The following is a 19373-nucleotide window of genomic DNA, read 5'->3' as shown; positions in this document are numbered from 1 at the left end:
AGGGGTGTCAAGGGACTCACAACAGCAGGAAGCCATTTTCATCCTGGGACATTCTCTTCTTGTCGGAGGAAGGGGAGGAATTAATTCTGTACAAGAACCCAGTTAGGGTCATAATCGTGAAGGAGGGCGGTCAGCCAGAGCCCTTATAGTGGAGGGGCAGGGCTACTGTTTGAAACAAAGTCACATTTACAGTTTCTCCTTAATCATTTTTTTTTTTTTTTTTCCCTAGGGTATGTTTCTTGGTCTCTCTACCATGGCCTGGGACCGATGATTTATTACTTTCCCCTGCAAACTCTAGAACTCACTGGGCTTGAAGGTTTTGGCATAGTGTTTCTTTCTCCAATATTCCTAACGCTTACTCCTTTCTGGAAATTGGCTAACAAGAGGTGGATGCTAATCCTGTTGCGGATAATTACTATTGGTAAGATTTAAAAGTGCTTCTTGAAGGTGTTGTGTGTGTGTGTGTTTATCTTTTGTTCTTTTGTTGTTTTTTTTTTCCAAGATCAAGTGAAAATATGTACACTGTTCTTTGTATGCTAAATGATTAAATGAAAAACAAAGATCACTCTTTCTCTTACTCCTATCTTAAAGAGTTTTACTAGAACTGGAAGACTAGACCAAGAGCCAATGTCTTTTACATTTCTAACTTTTCTGTCAGATCTGAAAAGCCTAAAAAAATCACTGAAATCAAGAGGGAGAACAGGTCAACTCTTGAAAATTTTGTGTACTTTTTTTCCAACTATGACAGAAAACTCAGAAACCATTAAAAATTGTTGAATCATACTGCATGAAAGTAGGAAAATTATACACAATGAACACTATAGTAAACAGAGTCAAACAAATTAGGAAAGATATTTGTAACTCTTTTGTCAAAGGGCTAATATCACTAACATGGAGTTTTTACAAATCAATAATAAAAAGGAACAACAATTCAATAGATAACAGAGCAAAGGATATGATCAGTTTACTGGGAAAAATGTAATTTTTTAAATATGTATTTTAAAATTAAAATGTGTAGAATACAACTTACACACACACACATATTTGTATGTAGCTTCATATACTGGATCGCCAAAGAACAAAGTCGAGTAACACTGTATTGTAAGGATGGGAAAGCGGGCACTCAGACATTGCTGGTGGGAATGTAAATTGGCACAAGTTCTGCAGAGGATAATTTATCAGCATTTATCAAAATTACAAATACATATATACCCTTTTGCTCAGCAATTCCATTTCTAGAAACATACCCTACAGATATACTTACATATGGCTTAAAATGGTAAAACTAGGGCATCTGGGTGGCTCAGTCAGTTAAGCGTCCGACTTCGGCTCAGGTCATGATCTCGCAGTCCGTGAGTTCGAGCCCCGTGTCGGGGTCTGTGCTGACAGCTCAGAGCCTGGAGCCTGTTTCAGATTCAGTGTCTCCCTCTCTCTCTGACCCTCCCCCGTTCATGCTCTGTCTCTCCCTGTCTCAAAAATAAATAAACGTTAAAAAAAAATTTTTTTAAATGGTAAAACTATAAGGTTGTTAATCATTATAGCAATATTTGTAATAGCAAGGTTGGAAATAACCTACATGTCCTATATATGGGATTGGTTAAATAAATTATGGTTTTGAAAATTGGAACACTGTAGAATACTGGGCAGCTATATAAAAGAATGAGAACATTATGTAAGGAATGGAATAGCCTTTAAATATTAAGTGAAAAAAAGGAATCACTAAACAGTATGTGCAGAATACTAACATTTGTGTAAGAAGGTTTAGATGGAAATATATTTAGTTTTTAATGCATTAAATGGCCCTAGAAGGATTTAAAAACGAACAAAAAACAAAATCCTGATAGCATTTTAGTTACTTGAAAATGGTATCTAGACACAGACATAAAAGGGAAGCTTTGCAATACATACCTTTGGTATCTTTTAGATTCTGAATTTGAGTATGTTATGTCGCCATTAGCAATTATCAATTAAAAATTTTGAATGTACACTTACTGTCCCAAGGAATTGGATTATTAATATAAATAAATATTGAGAGACCTTGAAGAAGTACTGGGAGTAAAAAAGTAAGAGGGTGGGGTCATGGAAGAAAAGGTTTAGAAAACAAAAACACCAGACTGTGATCTGGTTGAATCTGTAGCTGAAAACTCCAGATGTCTTACTCTTCTGTTACAATGCAGTGCAGTCGGTTTCTCTGGAGTTTTCCAAGTGGCATATATTTCTTCTCTCTGGATACAGTCATTTGACTTTTTTTCAGAAACAGTGACAGGAATTACTATGAAATTGCCTTCTGCTTTTCTGTGGGCCAGTCCCCGAAGAAGGCAGAATGAGGTTAGGGCAGTGAGTTCTGTGGATACCCGCAAGGGTGTAGGACTCGGCTTCTCAACATCTTGGGCTCCGAAAGGATAGTGGTAAAGACCACTGAAAAATGCACCCTTTATGCAGACGACGTCCAGAGAAATGGAAAGACCAATCAAATGTAAAAATGTCAGCTCCGGAAATAATAGAAATGAGGCGTTCTACCCTGAGTTGAAGGTATAGTGGCCGAGCTACACTGCCTTCGGCTTACAGTACCCTCCTGGGAATTACTGTGGCCTGAGTGTTGCAGGCTTCATTTTCTCGGCATGGTCCTTGGTTGGCTTTATGGGAGTGGTCTCATCAGTGGCACTTCTTTGTTGCCTTTGCTCAATGCTGCCTGGGTCAAGCCTTATCTACAGAGCTATTGACTGAGAGTTACTGGGGTGGTTTTTTGATTGTTTAAATCCACTTCTGGCCCAGTTACTTCTGGTGGCTGTAAGGGATGTTGATATTAATAAGTTTGGGGTGTGTGTGGTATTTGGGATGCTTCCTGTTGTTCCCATTTCACCTCCTTTCTCTGTGCAGATCCATCACTTGAGTTGAGGTGGAGTTCAATTTGAGAAAATGGAGTAGGTAGGAAAGTGATGTAGAGTTTGAGGATGAAGAGACTGTTTTGGCCAGATCCTCCTCTGGGTAGTCACTGAGCTCTGCTGATGCTAGACAGAGGCTGCTGTAAGCCGTGGTTTACCTTAAAACTCCCTTCAGATGCTGCTAAGGAAATGAAACAACTTTGTCTTTGAAGACAAAGTCCTAAGGAATCCTTATATAACGACAGAGAAGAGCTGGGTGTTACATGCTATCACCTCATGTGGCACCTCAGATGTTTTGGGTTAATTACTATGTACTTAACTACAAACTAGTTCATATTCCTATTGGTTTAGGTTTTTTTCTTGCCTGATAAATTTTGACCCACTAGGATGGCTCTAATCAAAAAGATAGGTAGTGATGAGTGTTGGCAAGAATATGGAGAACTTGAACCCTCACACATGACTGGTAGGAATATAAAATGGTGCAGCTGCTTTTGAAATCAGTTTGGCAGTTCCTTGAAATGTTAAGCAGAGTTCTCATATGACCTAACTATTCCACTTCTCAGTATATACCTGAGAAAAATGAAAACCTATGTTCATATAAGACCTTGTTTGCACACAAATGTTTATAGCAGTATTATTCTTTTTTCAAAAAAAATGCAAATGTTTATTTATTTTTGAAAGAGAGAGAGAGAGAGTGTGTGTGTGTGAGCAGGGGAGGGGCAGAGAGAGGGAGACACAGAATCTGGATGCTTTTATTTTTTTTATTTTTTATTTTTAACGTTTATTTATTTTTAAGACAGAGAGAGACAGAGCATGAATGGGAGAGGGGCAGAGAGAGAGGGAGACACAGAATCCGAAGCAGGCTCCAGACTCTGAGCCATCAGCCCAGAGCCCGACGCGGGGCTCAAACTCACAGACCGCGAGATCGTGACCTGAGCTGAAGTCGGGCGCTTAACCGACTGAGCCACCCAGGCGCCCCAAGGGAGACACAGAATCTGAAGCAGGCGCCAGGCTCTGAGCTGTGAGCACAGAGTCCGATGCAGGGCTCGAACTCATGAACTGTGAGATCATGAACTACGCTGAAGTCGCTTAACCGACTGAGCCACCCAGGTGCCTCCAGTGTATGATTTATATATTTATAAATGAATAATAAAGTTAATAATTGTCAATGTTTTTTCTGCATCCTGATTTAAAAAAAAAAATAGTGTTCATTTAGTTTTGAGAGAGAGAGAGCACGCATGCATGCAAGCAGGGAAGGGGCAGAGAGAGAGGGAGACACGGAATCCAAAGCAGGCTCCAGGCTCTGAGCTGTCAGCACAGAGCCTGACGTGGGGCTTGAACTCACGAACTGTGAGACCACGACCTGAGCCGAAGTCGGACACTTAACCGACTGAGCCACCCAGGCACCCCTAGCAGCATTATCCTTAGTAGCCAAAGAATGGAAACAACCCAAATGCCCATCACTGATGAATGAATGAAATGCAATATATCCATGCAGTGGATATGATTCAGCCATAAAAAGGAACGAAGTACTCATACATGCTATAATATGGATAAGCCTTGGAAATATTCTGATTAAGTGGAAGAAGCCAGTCACAGAAGGCTACCTATTATAGGAGTCCACTGATATGAGATGCCCAGAATGGGAAAAATCTATACGACAGGAAGTAGATTAGTGATTGCCAGGGGCTGGGGCAGTAGGGAGGAGGAAAAGGGAGTTTCTTTTTGGGGTGGTGAAAATATTCTGGAATTAGTGGTAATAGTTGCACAACTTTGTGAATATATTAGAAACCATTGAATTGTACACTTGAACGTAGTGAACGTATTGTTAAGAATGACATCACAAAAAATTAAAAATTTTTTAATTTATACACACAGTCCATATTTATCTTCCTGGGTATAGAGGTGGTATCAGACGCAACAGTTATCGAATGCAGACCATTGTGTTCCAATGCATGATTGCCGGAAATGTTTAGCTCTCTTTAATTTGTTTGTAGGCAGCATAGCCTCCTTCCAGGCTCCAAATGCCAGAGTTCGGCTAGTGGTCCTTGCCCTTGGAGTGTCTTCCTCGTTGATAGTACAAGCCGTGACATGGTGGACAGGAAGTGGCTTACAAAGGTATGGTATCTTATATCCATTGACAAAGGTTCGTATCTTAAACAAGTGTGATCATTTACCAAAGGGAAAGTTGGGACCAGGAATTTCAGTGATAGTATTTACTTTGCATACAGCTTCTGGAAGTCTCACTTTTTCCCCCTTTTCACAAAATCGGAATGCGAATACTTGCCATCAGTCTCCACGATGTTTTGAGAATTAGGAGATTGCAACAAGTTGCCTAGGTAATGGGCTTTATAAAGACTGAAGATTAAGCCATGTTCATTATTGCAAATTACCAACAGGGCTACTTTATAGATTCATTCCATGAAACTATGAAATTCACTCTGACCATGGTACATTGAAAGCACATAAAAAGTTATTAAAAATACTTTTGTTCTTACAGGTACCTCAGAATCTGGGGATTCATCTTAGGACAGATTCTTCTTCTTGTTCTCCGCATATGGTACACCTCACTAAATCCAATCTGGAGTTATCAGATGTCCAACAGAGTGATACTGACATTAAGTACCATAGCCACACTTGATCGCATTTACACAGGTAAGCATACGCCCAATTTATTTAGGGATCTGCTCTCTTGCATAGTTTACTTATCTGAATGGAACACATCTTGAAAAGATAAGAAGTCTTTCTGCACTATGCCTCTGTTTCAATTTTTTGCTCCCTCTGAAAGAGGGATAATAATCCACAGCCAGTGGATTATTATCTAAGGAGAAGGCACCTTTTCCTTGCCAGAACCGAGGATGAAAATAATAAGCCATTTCTGGCTTGTATCAGTGTGGAGTGGGAAAGTAACCCAGGCTTGAGACTCCCAGCTGGCTTTCAGTTTGTCTTTCTCCCCTCTCCCTCTGGATGGGGCTGAGGGATGAGACCCTTTGTCTCTCTTCCTCCACACTGACCCCCGTATATCTCTAACACTGTGAGAAGTTATTCATGAGCAAGGGCTCTGGGAACTATCTGGGTTTTTTGGTTTTTGTTTCTTTTTTTCTTTTCTGGGAGTCTGAAGATGTTTAAGCTCCAAATCTGAAGGTTGAAAAAGAAAGGAAATCTTGCATATTTATACCAAATCACCTGTCTCTCTTTGGAGCTGACTTTCTCAGAGACATACACATCCCCAGCTTGCATATTTACTCCATATGCTAACTTGAGATCCTTCTGAAAAGAAGGGAGAAGTGTTACTAGATTCTGGTTAACTTGCACCTGGCTTTTTGTGTGAGTCTCAGTGAGTCACTGTTCTTTTGTCAATACAAGGAGAAATCTCACAGATTAATGAAAGTTTAGAGGGTTTTGGCTCAGCATGAACAAAGTGCTTGTATAATCCGCCTCTCGCCCCAATTTTGGCATGAAACAGGGACAGTGAGAACAAGGGAACATCATTCAAGGATATTGGTCAAGTGACATTACTATTAGAACATTTAGAACTCAGTCTGGTGCCCTAACATATGCTTTATGTTTCATAAAACACTAACATTGGAAGGTGGAAACTCAGGCAGCAAATTTCACAGGTACAGGCTGATAAGGATCTGAACTTCAGGGTATCATTTACATTTCCTGACTTGAGTTTTCTTTTTTCTCGCCTCTGTTTTAATTTATGTGACCCAGTTGTTGGTCCCTTCCTGTTTTTGCCCCGTACCTCATTTACAAAACCCCAGACTCCTCATCAGTTTCCCCAGAATATCAGATCACACCAGGCAGTTTTGTAGTTTTAGTGAAGATTTGCTGGGTCCTGGGAGAGGGGTCCCTGACCAGAGTCCACAGCAGTGGTGCTCCGCAAATTCAGTTTAGGTCTCCCTCTTCCCCACCCAAAGACTGCTCAGTCTCCAGGCCCTGGCCTCCTTTGTCTTCACCACCCTCCCCATCATCCCTGCGGCTCACAGCTCTCCTTCTCTCCCTCTGACTCCTTTATTGGCAGAATGGCTTTCCTCCTCCTCATGAAACAGACCCCAAGACTTTCTTCTGTCCTGCAGAGAGCTTCCCAGTAGCATGGGCCATCTGCCCAGCAGGCTGTCTGTTCTTACAAAGACATTCTCCTGCCAGCATTTTCTCTGGTTGTTACGTTTTTGTGTGTGAAGTCATTGGTGCAGTGAAATGAGACCTCTTGGTGAAACAGCCCTGGGAAGTAGGGAATAGTTAGGGACACAGGTGGTGGAGTTGGTCTGCCTAAGCTCTCTTTACCAGCTGTATGATCTTGGACAAGTGACTTGTTCTCTCTGGGCCTCAGTTTTTGGATCTACTAAATGGGTCTAGTAACAGAGGTTACCTTGTAAAGTTGTTGCCAGGATTAAATGAGTTCCTATCAAAGGCTAGGAAGAGACCTGAAACTCAGGAACTGCTCAGTAAGTGTACGACTATTACTCTGGATGCACAGTGGGGTAGATGAGAGCCCTCTTTGGGGGTGGGGGGAAGGTGGGGACATAGCCTGGTGTCCTGGGGAAGGTGGGGACATGGCCTGGTGTCCTGAATATGTTCTACTCAAGTAGGACTGCATCTGTTCCCCCCTGAACATACCGGTCACTTTTCCTGTATGTGTGTATGTATATATCTATATATCTATCTATATATATCTATCTATATATATATCTATATATATATATCTATATATATATCTATATATATTTTTTTTTTTAATTTTTTTTAACGTTTATTTATTTTTGAGACAGAGAGAGACAGAGCATGAACAGGGGAGGGTCAGAGAGAGGGAAACACAGAATCTGAAATAGGCTCCAGGCTCTGAGCTGTCAGCACAGACCCCAACGCGGGGCTCGAACTCACGGACCGCGAGATCATGACCTGAGCCGAAGTCGGGTGCTTAACCGACTGAGCCACCCAGGTGCCCCTTCCTGTATATGTTTTTGCTCATACTGTTAACTTCACATGAAGTAAAGAACTCGCTGCATTTTCCCTTGTGAAATCCCAAAATGCTTGGTTCTCCCCAAAGCATTCCTGATCTAGCCTGCCTGAAATCATCTCTCACACCAACTAGCTCTCAGCACGTTCCACTTTGTATTACAGTGCCACATCTCATCTTCCCTTCTAAAATAAGCTCCTTGAAGCCAGGTACTATTTCTTGCTTGCTACAAGTCTGTGAAATATAGAGGGTACATTTTCATGTAATTGACCATTTCCCATTTTTTATCCTAGATGGCGACTGCAGTAAGCCAGAGGGGAAAAATACTGGAGTGGCAGTCAAGGGCGTGGCCTCCAGACCTACCTGGTGCCTGGCAGGGGCTGCCTTTGGCAGTCTCGTGTTCCTCACCCACTGGATTTTTGGAGAGGTCTCACTTATTTCCAGATGGGCCGTGAGTGGGCACCCCCATCCAGGGCCAGATCCTAACCCATTTGGGTGAGTGTCGGTTTGGAAGCCATCAAGGAATTGGCTATTAAAGTTGAAGGAAGAAATACTTCTTTTGTTGAGCAGCTAGATCTGAGCCAGCCAGGTGTTTCATATTCCACTTTCCCTAGATAGCAACAACGTTGCATGACGTTACTGCGTACTGTGGAGGGTGTTTGCCCCGGTGCTGAAGGGTTGCAAGAAAGCAGACGATGGAGGGCTGAAGGTTGTGCCCGGCCAAGTAAGGTTTTGGGAGCTCCTGCTTGGGTGCTCTGAGGAGTTTCCACATGGGGGAGCATTCTCAGGGGCAGAGAAGACATGCTGTTGCCATTTCCTTCAGACCCCTCCTTACAGTTACGGGCATTTGATGGGACGAGACCACGGTGCCCTGATGAGAGAAAACAGGTTGGCAGCCTGGGCATTGATCTCTATTCTCTGCAAAGGAGGGACGCCCAGAGAGATCTCTGCATCCTGTGATATTTTGGGACTTGCTCCAACCATGGGGCACCCAGGGAGTCAGCAGTCTTGAGATTAAGTGTCGGAACCTGCATATGCCTGGTCCTCATTAACCCTGTCTCTACTCTTTGGGATACGTCTTTTCTCCTGTGTTCAGGCCCAGCCTTTCATGTACAAAGATTGGAGGAACCTTTAAAACATCTGCCTCAGATAACTGTTTGCTCTTACAGTGTGGAGGTTCCCACATTTGGCAAATGCCTGGTGGATCCTTCCCCAGCAGACATGAGAGCATACCCCCAGGTGTCCAGGTCTGGACTCAGAAGTTCCCAGTCCCCAAACACGTCCGTCTTCCTCCATGCCTTGCTTCCCCCTTCCTAGCTATCACTCCGTCATCCGAGCCAGAATCCAGGAGTCCTCCTACAACTGTGTCTTTCTCATTTTCTGTGTCTATTTGGCATTAAGTCTAGTCAATTCTACTACTTCTCTCAGATCTATCCCTTCCCCTGCGATCCCCACCCTATCTGCCTCAGTGGAGCCCTCACCGTCTTTCATCTAGGCTTCCTCTCTTGCCTCTTCATGGTCTCTCTTCAGTGTGGCCTTCTCTGCACTGCCCCCACTAGCCCCGCCCCCAGTGAACTCTCCAGAAATGCACATCTAACTCCATCACTCCCTGGCTTAGAACCTTTAAGTGGTGTTTCCATACGAGGTCATGTGAGACAGGATCTGTTCCCCCACCCCTCTTACTTTTACAGACACTTCCTACCTTATCCCCGTGCTTCATCTGGGCTGAAATCACTTCCAGTTCCCTAGAAGTGCTGGGCTGTTCCAGGCCTTTGTCTGCAAGTATGTGCTCTTCCCTCTGTCTGGCTGCCTTCTATGCCTTGGTGTCCTGGCAAGCTCTTACTCACCCCTCTAAACCCAGGTCAAGCATCTGCTCTGTGAAGTCTTCTCTGATTATCCCAAGGGTTCCTTTATGCTACATACTACCTTAAATTCCACCCTTACCCTCTTCTGTCTTTTATTATTATTCTGTATTACAATTTTAAAAAACATTACAGCTAGGGGCGCTTGGGTGGCTCAGCCAGTTAGTTAAGTGTCTGACTTCATCTCAGGTCATAATCTCACAGTATGTGGGCTCAAGCCCTACATCGGGCTCTGTGCTGACAGCTTGGAGCCTGGAGCCTGTTTCAGATTCTGTGTCTCCCTCTCTCTGTTCCTCCCCTGTTCATGCTCTGTCTCTCTCTCTCCTTCAAAAATACATAAAAACATTAATAAAAAAAATTTTAAAAAGACCATTACAGTTATTTTAGATCTTCCTGCTAGACAGTAAGCAACTTGAGGGCAGGGAATGGGAAAAAGAACTACTACTTATGATTTAACTCTGTCAGGCATGGAGCCAGCAAGTTTCCATATGTTAGCTCATTCACAGTTTGTATCTTTTGATCCTGGATGCCTTCGCATATTTGGGAGGAAGGGAAAGAAGGAAGAAAGGCACAAAGGAAGAGAAAGGAAGGGGTTTCTTCCCATGCATCAAAGCTTTGTTTCGAAAATTCCCTTTAAAAATAGGCATCGGTTATATGGAACAGCAAAAGGAGAATTGGGCCAGGACCCCGAGGCCAGGCTTGAGGGCTGGAGTCCTGCTCAGCCAACAGTAGCTCATCATTCGACTGTGGACAAGTCACGTCGTGTCCCTGGCTTTGTTTTTCTCACCTGTAAAATGAGGGGCTTTTTTGGTAGACGTGTTGTAATTCTGTCTGTTGGAGGGAGGCATTGAAGATGGAGATGTAGCTCATGGGACCAGCATTTCCCCAACTGTGTTCTGTGGGACACTGGTGTCTTGAGATGTTGATAGATACCCTGAGAGAAAAAGGCAACGTCTCCTAAATCTGCACTTCATACTCCTCTCTTTGTGATTCACAATGCACATCCGCAGATGAGAGACCTCCTGGGAGTTTCTCAAACTTATTTGAAAATAGAATTCCCAGGCGCCTGGTTGGCTCAGTTGGTTAAACATCCGACTCTCGATTTTGGCTCAGGTCATGAGTTTACCGTCGTGAGATGGGGCCCCACGTAGGGCTCCTAAGCTCCGCTGAGCATGGAGCCTGCTTGAGATTCTCTCTCCCTGTCTTGCTCCCTCTGCTCCCCCCCCCCCGCCCCAACTTGTGCATGCTCTCTTTCTTCTTCCAAAAAAAAAAAAGTAGAATTCCTCTTTTAGAACACCTGTTAACATCTCATAAAATTAGTGTTTCTCAGAACCCTGCTGGAGAAATGTTGCATTAGGCTTTCATGAGTCATGACCATCATAGTAGAAATCGCTTTCTAAAATCCATAAGAGATTGCATCCCGGGTAGGTGTTGATGCGGTAAAGAGGTGAGGGATGGGAGAAGGGTGAGGGAGGGGCCCAGAGCGTACCGACGGGACGTTGGGAAGCCGAAGGATCAGTGCTGATGGTAGACCCCGAGAGAATGAGGGAGCTAGATAAACTGTGTCTTCCTCATGCTTCCAGTTTCCCATCAGCCCGCCCCAGTGCTCCCGGCCTTGGGACTCTTACCACTAGTGCTTTCCGCCTTCTGATATCCTGAATTATTTATTAATTGTGTTTACTGTCTGTTCCTCCCTCAGTGGAATGGGAGCCCTTGGGAGGAAAGGGATGTTTGTTCATGGATGTATCCCAAGCCCCTAGAACACAGCCTGCACATAGTAGGTCCTCGTAAACATTTGTCGTTGAATTGGGGATACAAAAAAATCAACAGTGTCCTCCACGGCCTTTTTTCACATCTGGTCTTCTGTAGACCCAGGGTGATCCTTCACCTTGGAAGTGGGGGTGGGCAGGATAGTAGCCGAGAGCCTCCCTCCAGGGCCTGATGACCTTTTTTGGTTTCTGAGTCCTAGCAGAGCTGCTGTGTATGACCTCCGACAGGTTATTTAAGTGCTCTTTCCCCCAGTGTCTGCCTCTGCAAAATGGGGATAATAAGAGCATTTACCTTAGAGACTTGGGAAGATTGAGAGCCTAATAAAATGCAAAAGTCTTAAAACAGTGCATGGGAGGTAGTAAGTGCTGTGTTTTTTAGCTTAGTTTATGTTGTAGCTATTTAATTGAGTGCCACGTGGTAGCTATTATTGCTTCTGGATATTCCCCTAAAGTGGAGTTAAATTTTTTGATTCCTCCTCCTGCAAGTTTTTGCCAAAGTAGCAAAAGAATGAAGCAGTTTGTGGTTGTTTTAAAACTCACACAACTGTCGATTATTTATACAGTTGACAGCAGTCCCAGAAAGGCCCAGACTGTTTTGAGGCAGAGGAAGGAAAAAGAGGCAAACTAAATAGAAACAATTCCCAGTGACTTTTTCTCTTTGTCTTCGGCAGAGTTGTCACATGTCACATGTTACATGGCCAATATGGGCTATAATAGTCTGAGAATACTCAATCGCCGTGTTTTACATCGACCGTGAAAGATCGAAGATATCATTTATTTCAAGTCTGAGTTGCTATTACTTCAGTGTTCTTTTTTCTTGATTTCTAATGTTTATTTATTTATTTAAAAAAATTTTAATGTTTATTTATTTTTGAGAGACAGAGAGAGACAGAGTGGGAGTGAGGGAGGAGCAGAGAGAGAGAGGGAGACACAGAATCTGAAGCAGACTCCAGGCCCTGAGCTGTCAGCACAGAGCCCGATGTGGGGCTCAAACTCACAAGCAGTGAGACCATGACCTGATCCGAAGTTGGATGCGCCACCCAGGTGCCCCAATGTTTATTTATTTTTGAGAGAGAGAGGGAAAGAGAGAGAGCACGTGCCCACATGCGTGCACACCTGAGCTGGGGAGTGGCAGTAAAAGAGTGGGAGACACAGAATCCAAAGCAGGCTCCAGGCTGTGAGCTGTCAGCACAGAGTCCGGCTGGGGAATCGAATTCCGGAATGGTGAGGTCATGACCTGGGCTGAGGTTGGACACTTAACCGACTGAGCCACCCGGCTACCCCTCAATGTTCTGACTGGATATAATATTGGTTTTCAATGAGCTCTCATTATCTCACTGGGTTTTTTCACACTCATATTATCTCTTGGATGTACCCAGAGGTAGGAGATGTATTTTCTATTTGGGACAATAAAATATTAATGATGGTAGATGTCCTACAGCACATTATTTTCTTACAGAGGTGCAGTTCTGCTGAGCTTGGCGAGTGGATTGATGCTCTCAGCTTGTTCATGGTTTCCTGGTACCAGTTTACTCTGGTGGGTCACAGGTATGTGGGTTTACCTGTATGTGTCTGTGCCCGGCATTCCACTCAGTTGACAATTTACTTCCTCCTCCTTCATTACCTCTCTCCTCCTATAGCTGCCATACTGCCACCTCACGGTGCTCACATACTCTCCCCCATCTGCCAAACAAGGCATGTGTGTCAGTAGCAGTTTTTTTTAAGTTTATTTATTTATTTTGAGACGGAGGGAGAGAGAGCGCGCGTGCCTGAGGGGGGAAGGGCAGAGAGAAAGAATCCCAAGCAGGCTCCACGCTGTCAGCACAGAGCCCATCTTAGGGCTCAAACTCAAGAACTATGAGATCATGACCTGAACCGAAATCAAGAGTCAGAGGCTTAGCCGACCCAGCCACCCAGGCGCCCCTGTTTCTACTGCAGGTCTGAGGAGATGGAAGTCAGACATTTCCACATTGCCAGACCTCTTGCCCTCTCCAAGATTCCCTGCTTCTCTGGTTTTCAGGAATGCCCTCCTGAGCTTCTCACCTCTCGACTTACCTTTGGGGTCCACGTTTGCTTATTCAAGGCTGGGACCCTCCACTCCCAGTCACACTGGTTAGGATTACAGGATGTTGATGGAAGCCATCATATGTTAGGAGCAACTACTTATTTTTATGATTGACTATTTTATTACTATGCCTGAATTACATCACTCCTCTCCCTTCCCCTTAAAAGGCAGAAAATGGTTAGAATTGGTTTTAGTGTTCAATAAAAAACTCCGCACTCTGTAACAGAGCAGTGTACTTGGTCTCTGTGAAGAGAGATGCCCTCTTACGTGTTCATTAACCAGGTGATTCAGAGTGTTGCACTGGATGCCCTGTGTGGGTTCGAGACTGTGGATTGGTAATAGAAGGTGTGGATCGACTAACGTAATAAGGAAATTTCTTTACATCCTAAGTGCTATTACTCTTGCATGGAGACATACGTGTAATTCATTTTTTTAAAACTATATTTTAATGTTTATTTATTTTTGAGAGAGACAGAGACAGAGTGTGAGCAGGGAAGGGGCAGAGAGAGAGGGAGACAATAGAATCTGAAGCGGGCTCCAGGCTCTGAGTTATCAGCACAGAGCCTGACGCAAGGCTCGAACGCGCAAACTATGAGATCTTGACCTGAGCCAGAGTGGGACGCTTAACCGACTAAGCCACCCAGGCGCCCTGACATATGTGTAATTTGAATAGATTGGCTCATTTAATGAAGTTAGCCAGGTCCTCGTCGTCCTGGAGCGGCATGAGCAAACTGTTGTAGTCGTGTTGAGCCCTTTTTACTTGCACATGTGTTTTGTGGTAGGCATTCTCTATGGTGTCTGTGGAAGTTAGTATGAATAGAATTTAAGAGTAACCTTTCTTCTCATCAGAGAGATGCCTCATGAGATTCCCCAAGAAAAGGGCCAGATACTTTTGTAAATGCTGAGTTTGCAATGAGCATATATAGCTTCTTAATCTCTATGCAGTTGGGGAAAGGAACATGAAATACATCGGAGGTTTGTTCAGCCCTGATGTCATGCCTATTTTCATGGAATATAAGGAAAATGCTTACTGAGTAGGTAATTGGCAGCTTAATTTTAAACATGGAAAACTGGGGGCCCCAGAAACATACATTGTCAGTTAAAAGACAGAAAAGCTGTGAACCTATAGTGTTATGTTTATACTTATTTCCCGAGATAAGTAGAGTCAAACCTAATGTAGTTTTGCTGTCTCTCTGAAGTGTTAAATAGTAGTTTAAAAGACCTCAGGGGCAAGCAGATTTCAAGCTTCTAATGGGCTTTAAATCTTGGTGGCAATTAAATTATTAAAATCAAAGTTCTATTAAAAGAAAAAACAGATGTGCTAAACGTATTGATAGGACCCTGGTGTACTTTACAGTGTTCCTATAATTTTATTGTATGAAAAATTTGATCTATTGAAAACTAACATGTTATTATAAATAGTACTGGAATATTCAGTTACTATTAATTCTTCTTGGTGTCATGGCACCTGGGTGGCCCAGTCAGGCGTCTGACTCTTGATTTCGGCTCCGGTCATGATCTCATGGTTCAAAGTCATTCTAATGTCTTTCATTTGGAATATCAACTCAGGAATCATTGTTTTTAAAAAATAGCCTTTGTAAGCTGGTAAACAGGAAAAAGTCACTCTCACTAATCATTAGAAAAGTGAAACTCAAAATGTGATACTGTTCTCATCATTAATTTGGTAAAGATTTTTAGAAAGGAATAATTCTGCAGGGTTCAAAAGGTGAGACTTATGGCAAGTCTTTTTTTTTTTTTTACAGTTTATTTATTTATTATTTACTTGGGGAGGGGGGAGGGAGGAGTAGGGGATGGGCAGAGAGAGAGAAGGAGAGAGAGAAACCCAAGCAGGTTCCATGCTGTTAGCACAAAGCCTGATGCAGGGCTCGAATTCGCGAACTGTGAGATCGTGACCTAAGTTGAAACCAGGAGTCAGATGCTCAACTAACTGAGCATCCAGGTGCCCCAGCAAAGTTTCTTAACCTTTCACAAAAGCAGTTGCCCATAATTAATGATTCTTTAAAATGCTTTTACCTCCTGACACAGTACTTATACTTCAAAAAAAAATTTTTTTTAGTGTTTATTTATTTTTGAGAGAGAGAGACAGAGGATGAGTGGGTGGGGGAGGGGCAGAGAGAGAGAGAGCGCAAGAGAGACAGAATTCGAAGCAGGGTCCAGGCTCTGAGCTGTCAGCACAGAGCCTGATGCAGGGCTCGAACTTGTGAACCGTGAGATCATGACCTGAGGTGAAGTTGGACACTTAACCGACTGAGCCACCCAGGCACCCCAGTACTTGTACTTTTAAGACTCTTTTTAAAGGATTATTTTAAGGAAATGAGTGGAGATGTAGTAAGAGATCATTAACAAAAGAAAGATATTCCTCACAGCATTGGAAGCTTCATAAATGGCCAACAATAAGAAAATGGTTGCTTGTATTGTGTTGTGTTTATCTAGTGGTTGGTATATATACATAAAAATGATTTAGAAAAAAACACTATAATGTGAGAAGATGTTCTCGGTATAATGTTACATAAAAAGAAGAATATAATCTTCAATAAGTGGTATTGTTCCATTAGTATAAAAATATTTTCATATGTACATAAAACAAGACTTAAGGGAAAATACATAGGAGTACTGGCTGTGATCAGCTTAGTCTTAGACAATTCTTTTTTTTTTTTTTAGGCAATTCTTAATTGCTTCTTTACAGTTCTGTATTTTTAAAATTTCTACAGTAACTAGTCATTACATTTATTTATTTCAAAATGAAAAAACTTTTTGTTATGAAAATAACCATTATGAGATCTAAGTATTATAAGGTCTCACTGTGAGGTTAAACTCTGTGGGTTGTAGAGGGCTCTGGAATCTGGTTCTCACGTTGATCTTAGCGATGATCTTGAAGCAGGGGTGGGGAGGATAGGCGGTTACGTGGCATTGCCCTGTCGTGGTACAAGTAGAACTTCCTGATGGATGGGCACCACGGGGCACCAAGAGGCTGGCTGGAACCACTCCCTGTTCCTTACTCCTTTTCTGCAGTTCTCACCCCAGCAGCGAGGAGCCTGCGGGAGACATCCTTGAAGGGTGGGTCACACTTCTAACAAAATTGACTGAATTGTCTATAAAAAGTCATATTCTGTAGAAAGGTGTTACACAGATGGCTTGAAAGTGGGGTGCCATGAGACCCTGATGTGCTGTTTCAGAACTGATTTCCCAGGAATTGGGACGAACGTTATACTCTCAGGTTTAGCTCAGCAAACTAGCAAACATTTACTAAGTGCCTGCTGTGGACTGGGCAGATGGCATAGACTTCAACACCTACCAGGCTATTGGGTAACGAATGAACTGACTGCAGCATTGCTAAAGCAGCAAGCCCACTGATCCTCCCTCAGTCACATCTTTTGGGGATGTGAGCTTGGGAAAGCCACCTTACATATTGTAGGACAAGGGGCAGCGTTTAAGTGGATGGAAAGTCCTCAAGAAAATTCCTTAACAAAAATGTTCTAGAAGCCATGCTGACTTTATGTGTTTTCCAATGTCCTGGATCCGGCTGGTTAAATTAAATGGACACAGTTTTGGTATTACAGAAAATTTCACTTCTTTAGAAGTTTGTTTTGTTTTGTTTTGTTTCGCTATTAGGGTCTTAACACAAATAAGCTAAAAATGCCATTTCATTCCCCCTGTCTTTCCGGAAGAAATAGCACTGAGATTTACTAGATTCACACTCTGCTTCCACCTGTGCAAGTAACTAGCCGCATGACCTTGAGCAAATCACGTTAACCTCGCTGGACCTCAGTTTCTCATCAGTCTGGAAATTGGACCAGGATGCCCTCGAGGTCCCTTCTGGCTCTGAATAGCTAGCTATAAATTGGTCATCCTATGAGCCCATTATTCCTTTTTTTTTTTTTTTTTAAGAAAATGGGAGAGACTCTTCTGCTTTTCCTGTCTGATTGTTTTCTTTCTCTGTCACAAACAGGAGCAGCTTCAGCTGCGGGCCTTCTTTACCTCCCCACGTGGGCAGCTGCCATTTCTGGCTGTGTGCTTGCTGTCTTCACAGCATCCATGTGGCCTCAAGTGCTTGGACATCTTATTAGCTCAGGGTCGGGCCCTGGGAAAGCCATGACCATTGCCATGCTATTTTATCTCCTGGAGATACTTTTCTGTGCATGGTGCACGGCTTTTAAGTTTGTTCCAGGAGGTGTCTACGCTAGAGAAAGATCTGATTTGCTTTTGGGTGAGTATATTTGAAAGGTCTGGATTAAAGTAGCTGCTTGAAAATACCCATCAGGCTGACTAGGATTTAGCACTTTACATGACCTAGGATATTGTGTCTTTTTTTTAATTATTATTAAAATAGACTCTCTTGATAAAAATAAAACAACTGGAGGAATGTCTGAATTACTACTTAAAAGATTTCTTAATTCATCAGTGAGTTTCAGTAATACTCATTACTGTAAAGGCCTTTTAGGTAAATTAGTTGTAAAAAAACAAACCCAAGTTTAATCCTTAGTAAAGTATAAAGAGGTACTATGTAACAGTTGTATTACATGCTAGGCTAGGAAAAGTATGATCATGACGCTCATGTTGCTACTTGAGTGCTGCTCACAAATATATAAAGAAATTGGGATTTTTCTGGTTCTCCCAAGTCTTAGTGGTGATTTTTATTTACCATATTTTTAACCAATAAAATATATTTTATATATATGAATCTTAGTCTAAATGATAAATTGCCAAATCATAGGATAAATATTTTCCATGCACCCAATTAAAATTTCGTAGACTTAGCTCAGTTGAGTATTTCAAAAATTGCCTTCTGGCAGTGATGAAATTACTGATGTATACAGGCATCCACAAATCAAATGTTGCCTGTCATTTTAGTTTAAGTAAAACATGTCAAATGCTTCCAGGATAAAAATTGTGAAAACTTCAGGAGACAAAACATGTCAGTTAGGGATTCGGTTCTTTTGTGTTCACAAATGCAGTTTTCGCTTTGTTCGTTCGTTCGTTCAAAAAAAATCTTGAGTGCCTGTATGTTCCAGACACAGTGCCATTTGCTGGAGACTTAAGAGACATAGGGTCCTTGCCCATCTGGCACTTGTAGCAGGGGAAACACCATACATAAAATTAGACAAATCCTTACAGAATTATGGTTGGGGGTGAGGGCTGCACAGAGCTCTAGGCTTCTACCTGTCCATCCCCCTGTGCCCTTGGTATTTTTCCGGTAACTGTACGTTTTCACATAAACTTTTCTACTCCCTGAGCTAGACATCTAGCAAGACAGGCTGATTTGGAAGATATATTTTTTTAAATTATATGAAATATTTTAAAACAGCTGAGAATTTGCTATTTCGGGTAAACACCCATGCACTCATCCAGCTGGAGGCATAAATTGCTGCATTTCCTTTGCAAGAACCTTGGCTTTGCAAACTTTGTATTTCTTCTGGTTTCTTTCAGGTGTGTGTACTCTGTCCTGCTCTATCTCCTTGTCCAATGCCCTGCTTTTTCCTTACTCCAGCTTGCTTAGGGGTCTGCCATGTGGAGAAAACGAACAACAGTAAGAGCCATTCTAAGCATATGTTGATTTCTTCAGAATGTTACGAAGTTGTACTTTTTGAGTGCTTGCTACCCCGAAACTGCAGAAAGTGCTTTTTTTTACAGCTGCATACAACTAAACATTTTTTTAAGTAAGACTGCCATACTGATAAGGCCACAAAAACTAAGGAGAGTTGGTAATGCTCAGTGTAGCTTTTAATACAATTGAAAAGAATCTGTATTGAATCAGAAACTAGCAATAAACTTATTGTCAAGGTTACTCCAGCTATTTCCTGAATATTG

The 19373-nt window shown here is 42.5% G+C and overlaps 1 protein-coding gene across 1 annotated transcript in view; it reads left to right on the top strand.

The window, feature by feature from the left end:
* CWH43 (cell wall biogenesis 43 C-terminal homolog) overlaps window positions 1-19373 on the top strand; it is a 56268-nt gene that overhangs the window by 1673 nt on the left and 35222 nt on the right. Inside the window, exons 2-7 of the mRNA XM_042982742.1 lie at window positions 230-421; window positions 4883-5003; window positions 5386-5540; window positions 8142-8343; window positions 12939-13027; window positions 17515-17772. Of these exons, the coding sequence (XP_042838676.1) occupies window positions 230-421; window positions 4883-5003; window positions 5386-5540; window positions 8142-8343; window positions 12939-13027; window positions 17515-17772 (1017 nt within the window). The remainder of the gene's footprint in view (window positions 1-229; window positions 422-4882; window positions 5004-5385; window positions 5541-8141; window positions 8344-12938; window positions 13028-17514; window positions 17773-19373) is intronic.

This window comes from Panthera tigris, chromosome B1, assembly GCF_018350195.1.
Source record: "Panthera tigris isolate Pti1 chromosome B1, P.tigris_Pti1_mat1.1, whole genome shotgun sequence".
NCBI lineage: Eukaryota > Metazoa > Chordata > Mammalia > Carnivora > Felidae > Panthera > Panthera tigris.
The sequence above is the reverse complement of the archived record's forward strand: the minus strand, read 5'-3'. Positions and strand labels throughout refer to the sequence as shown.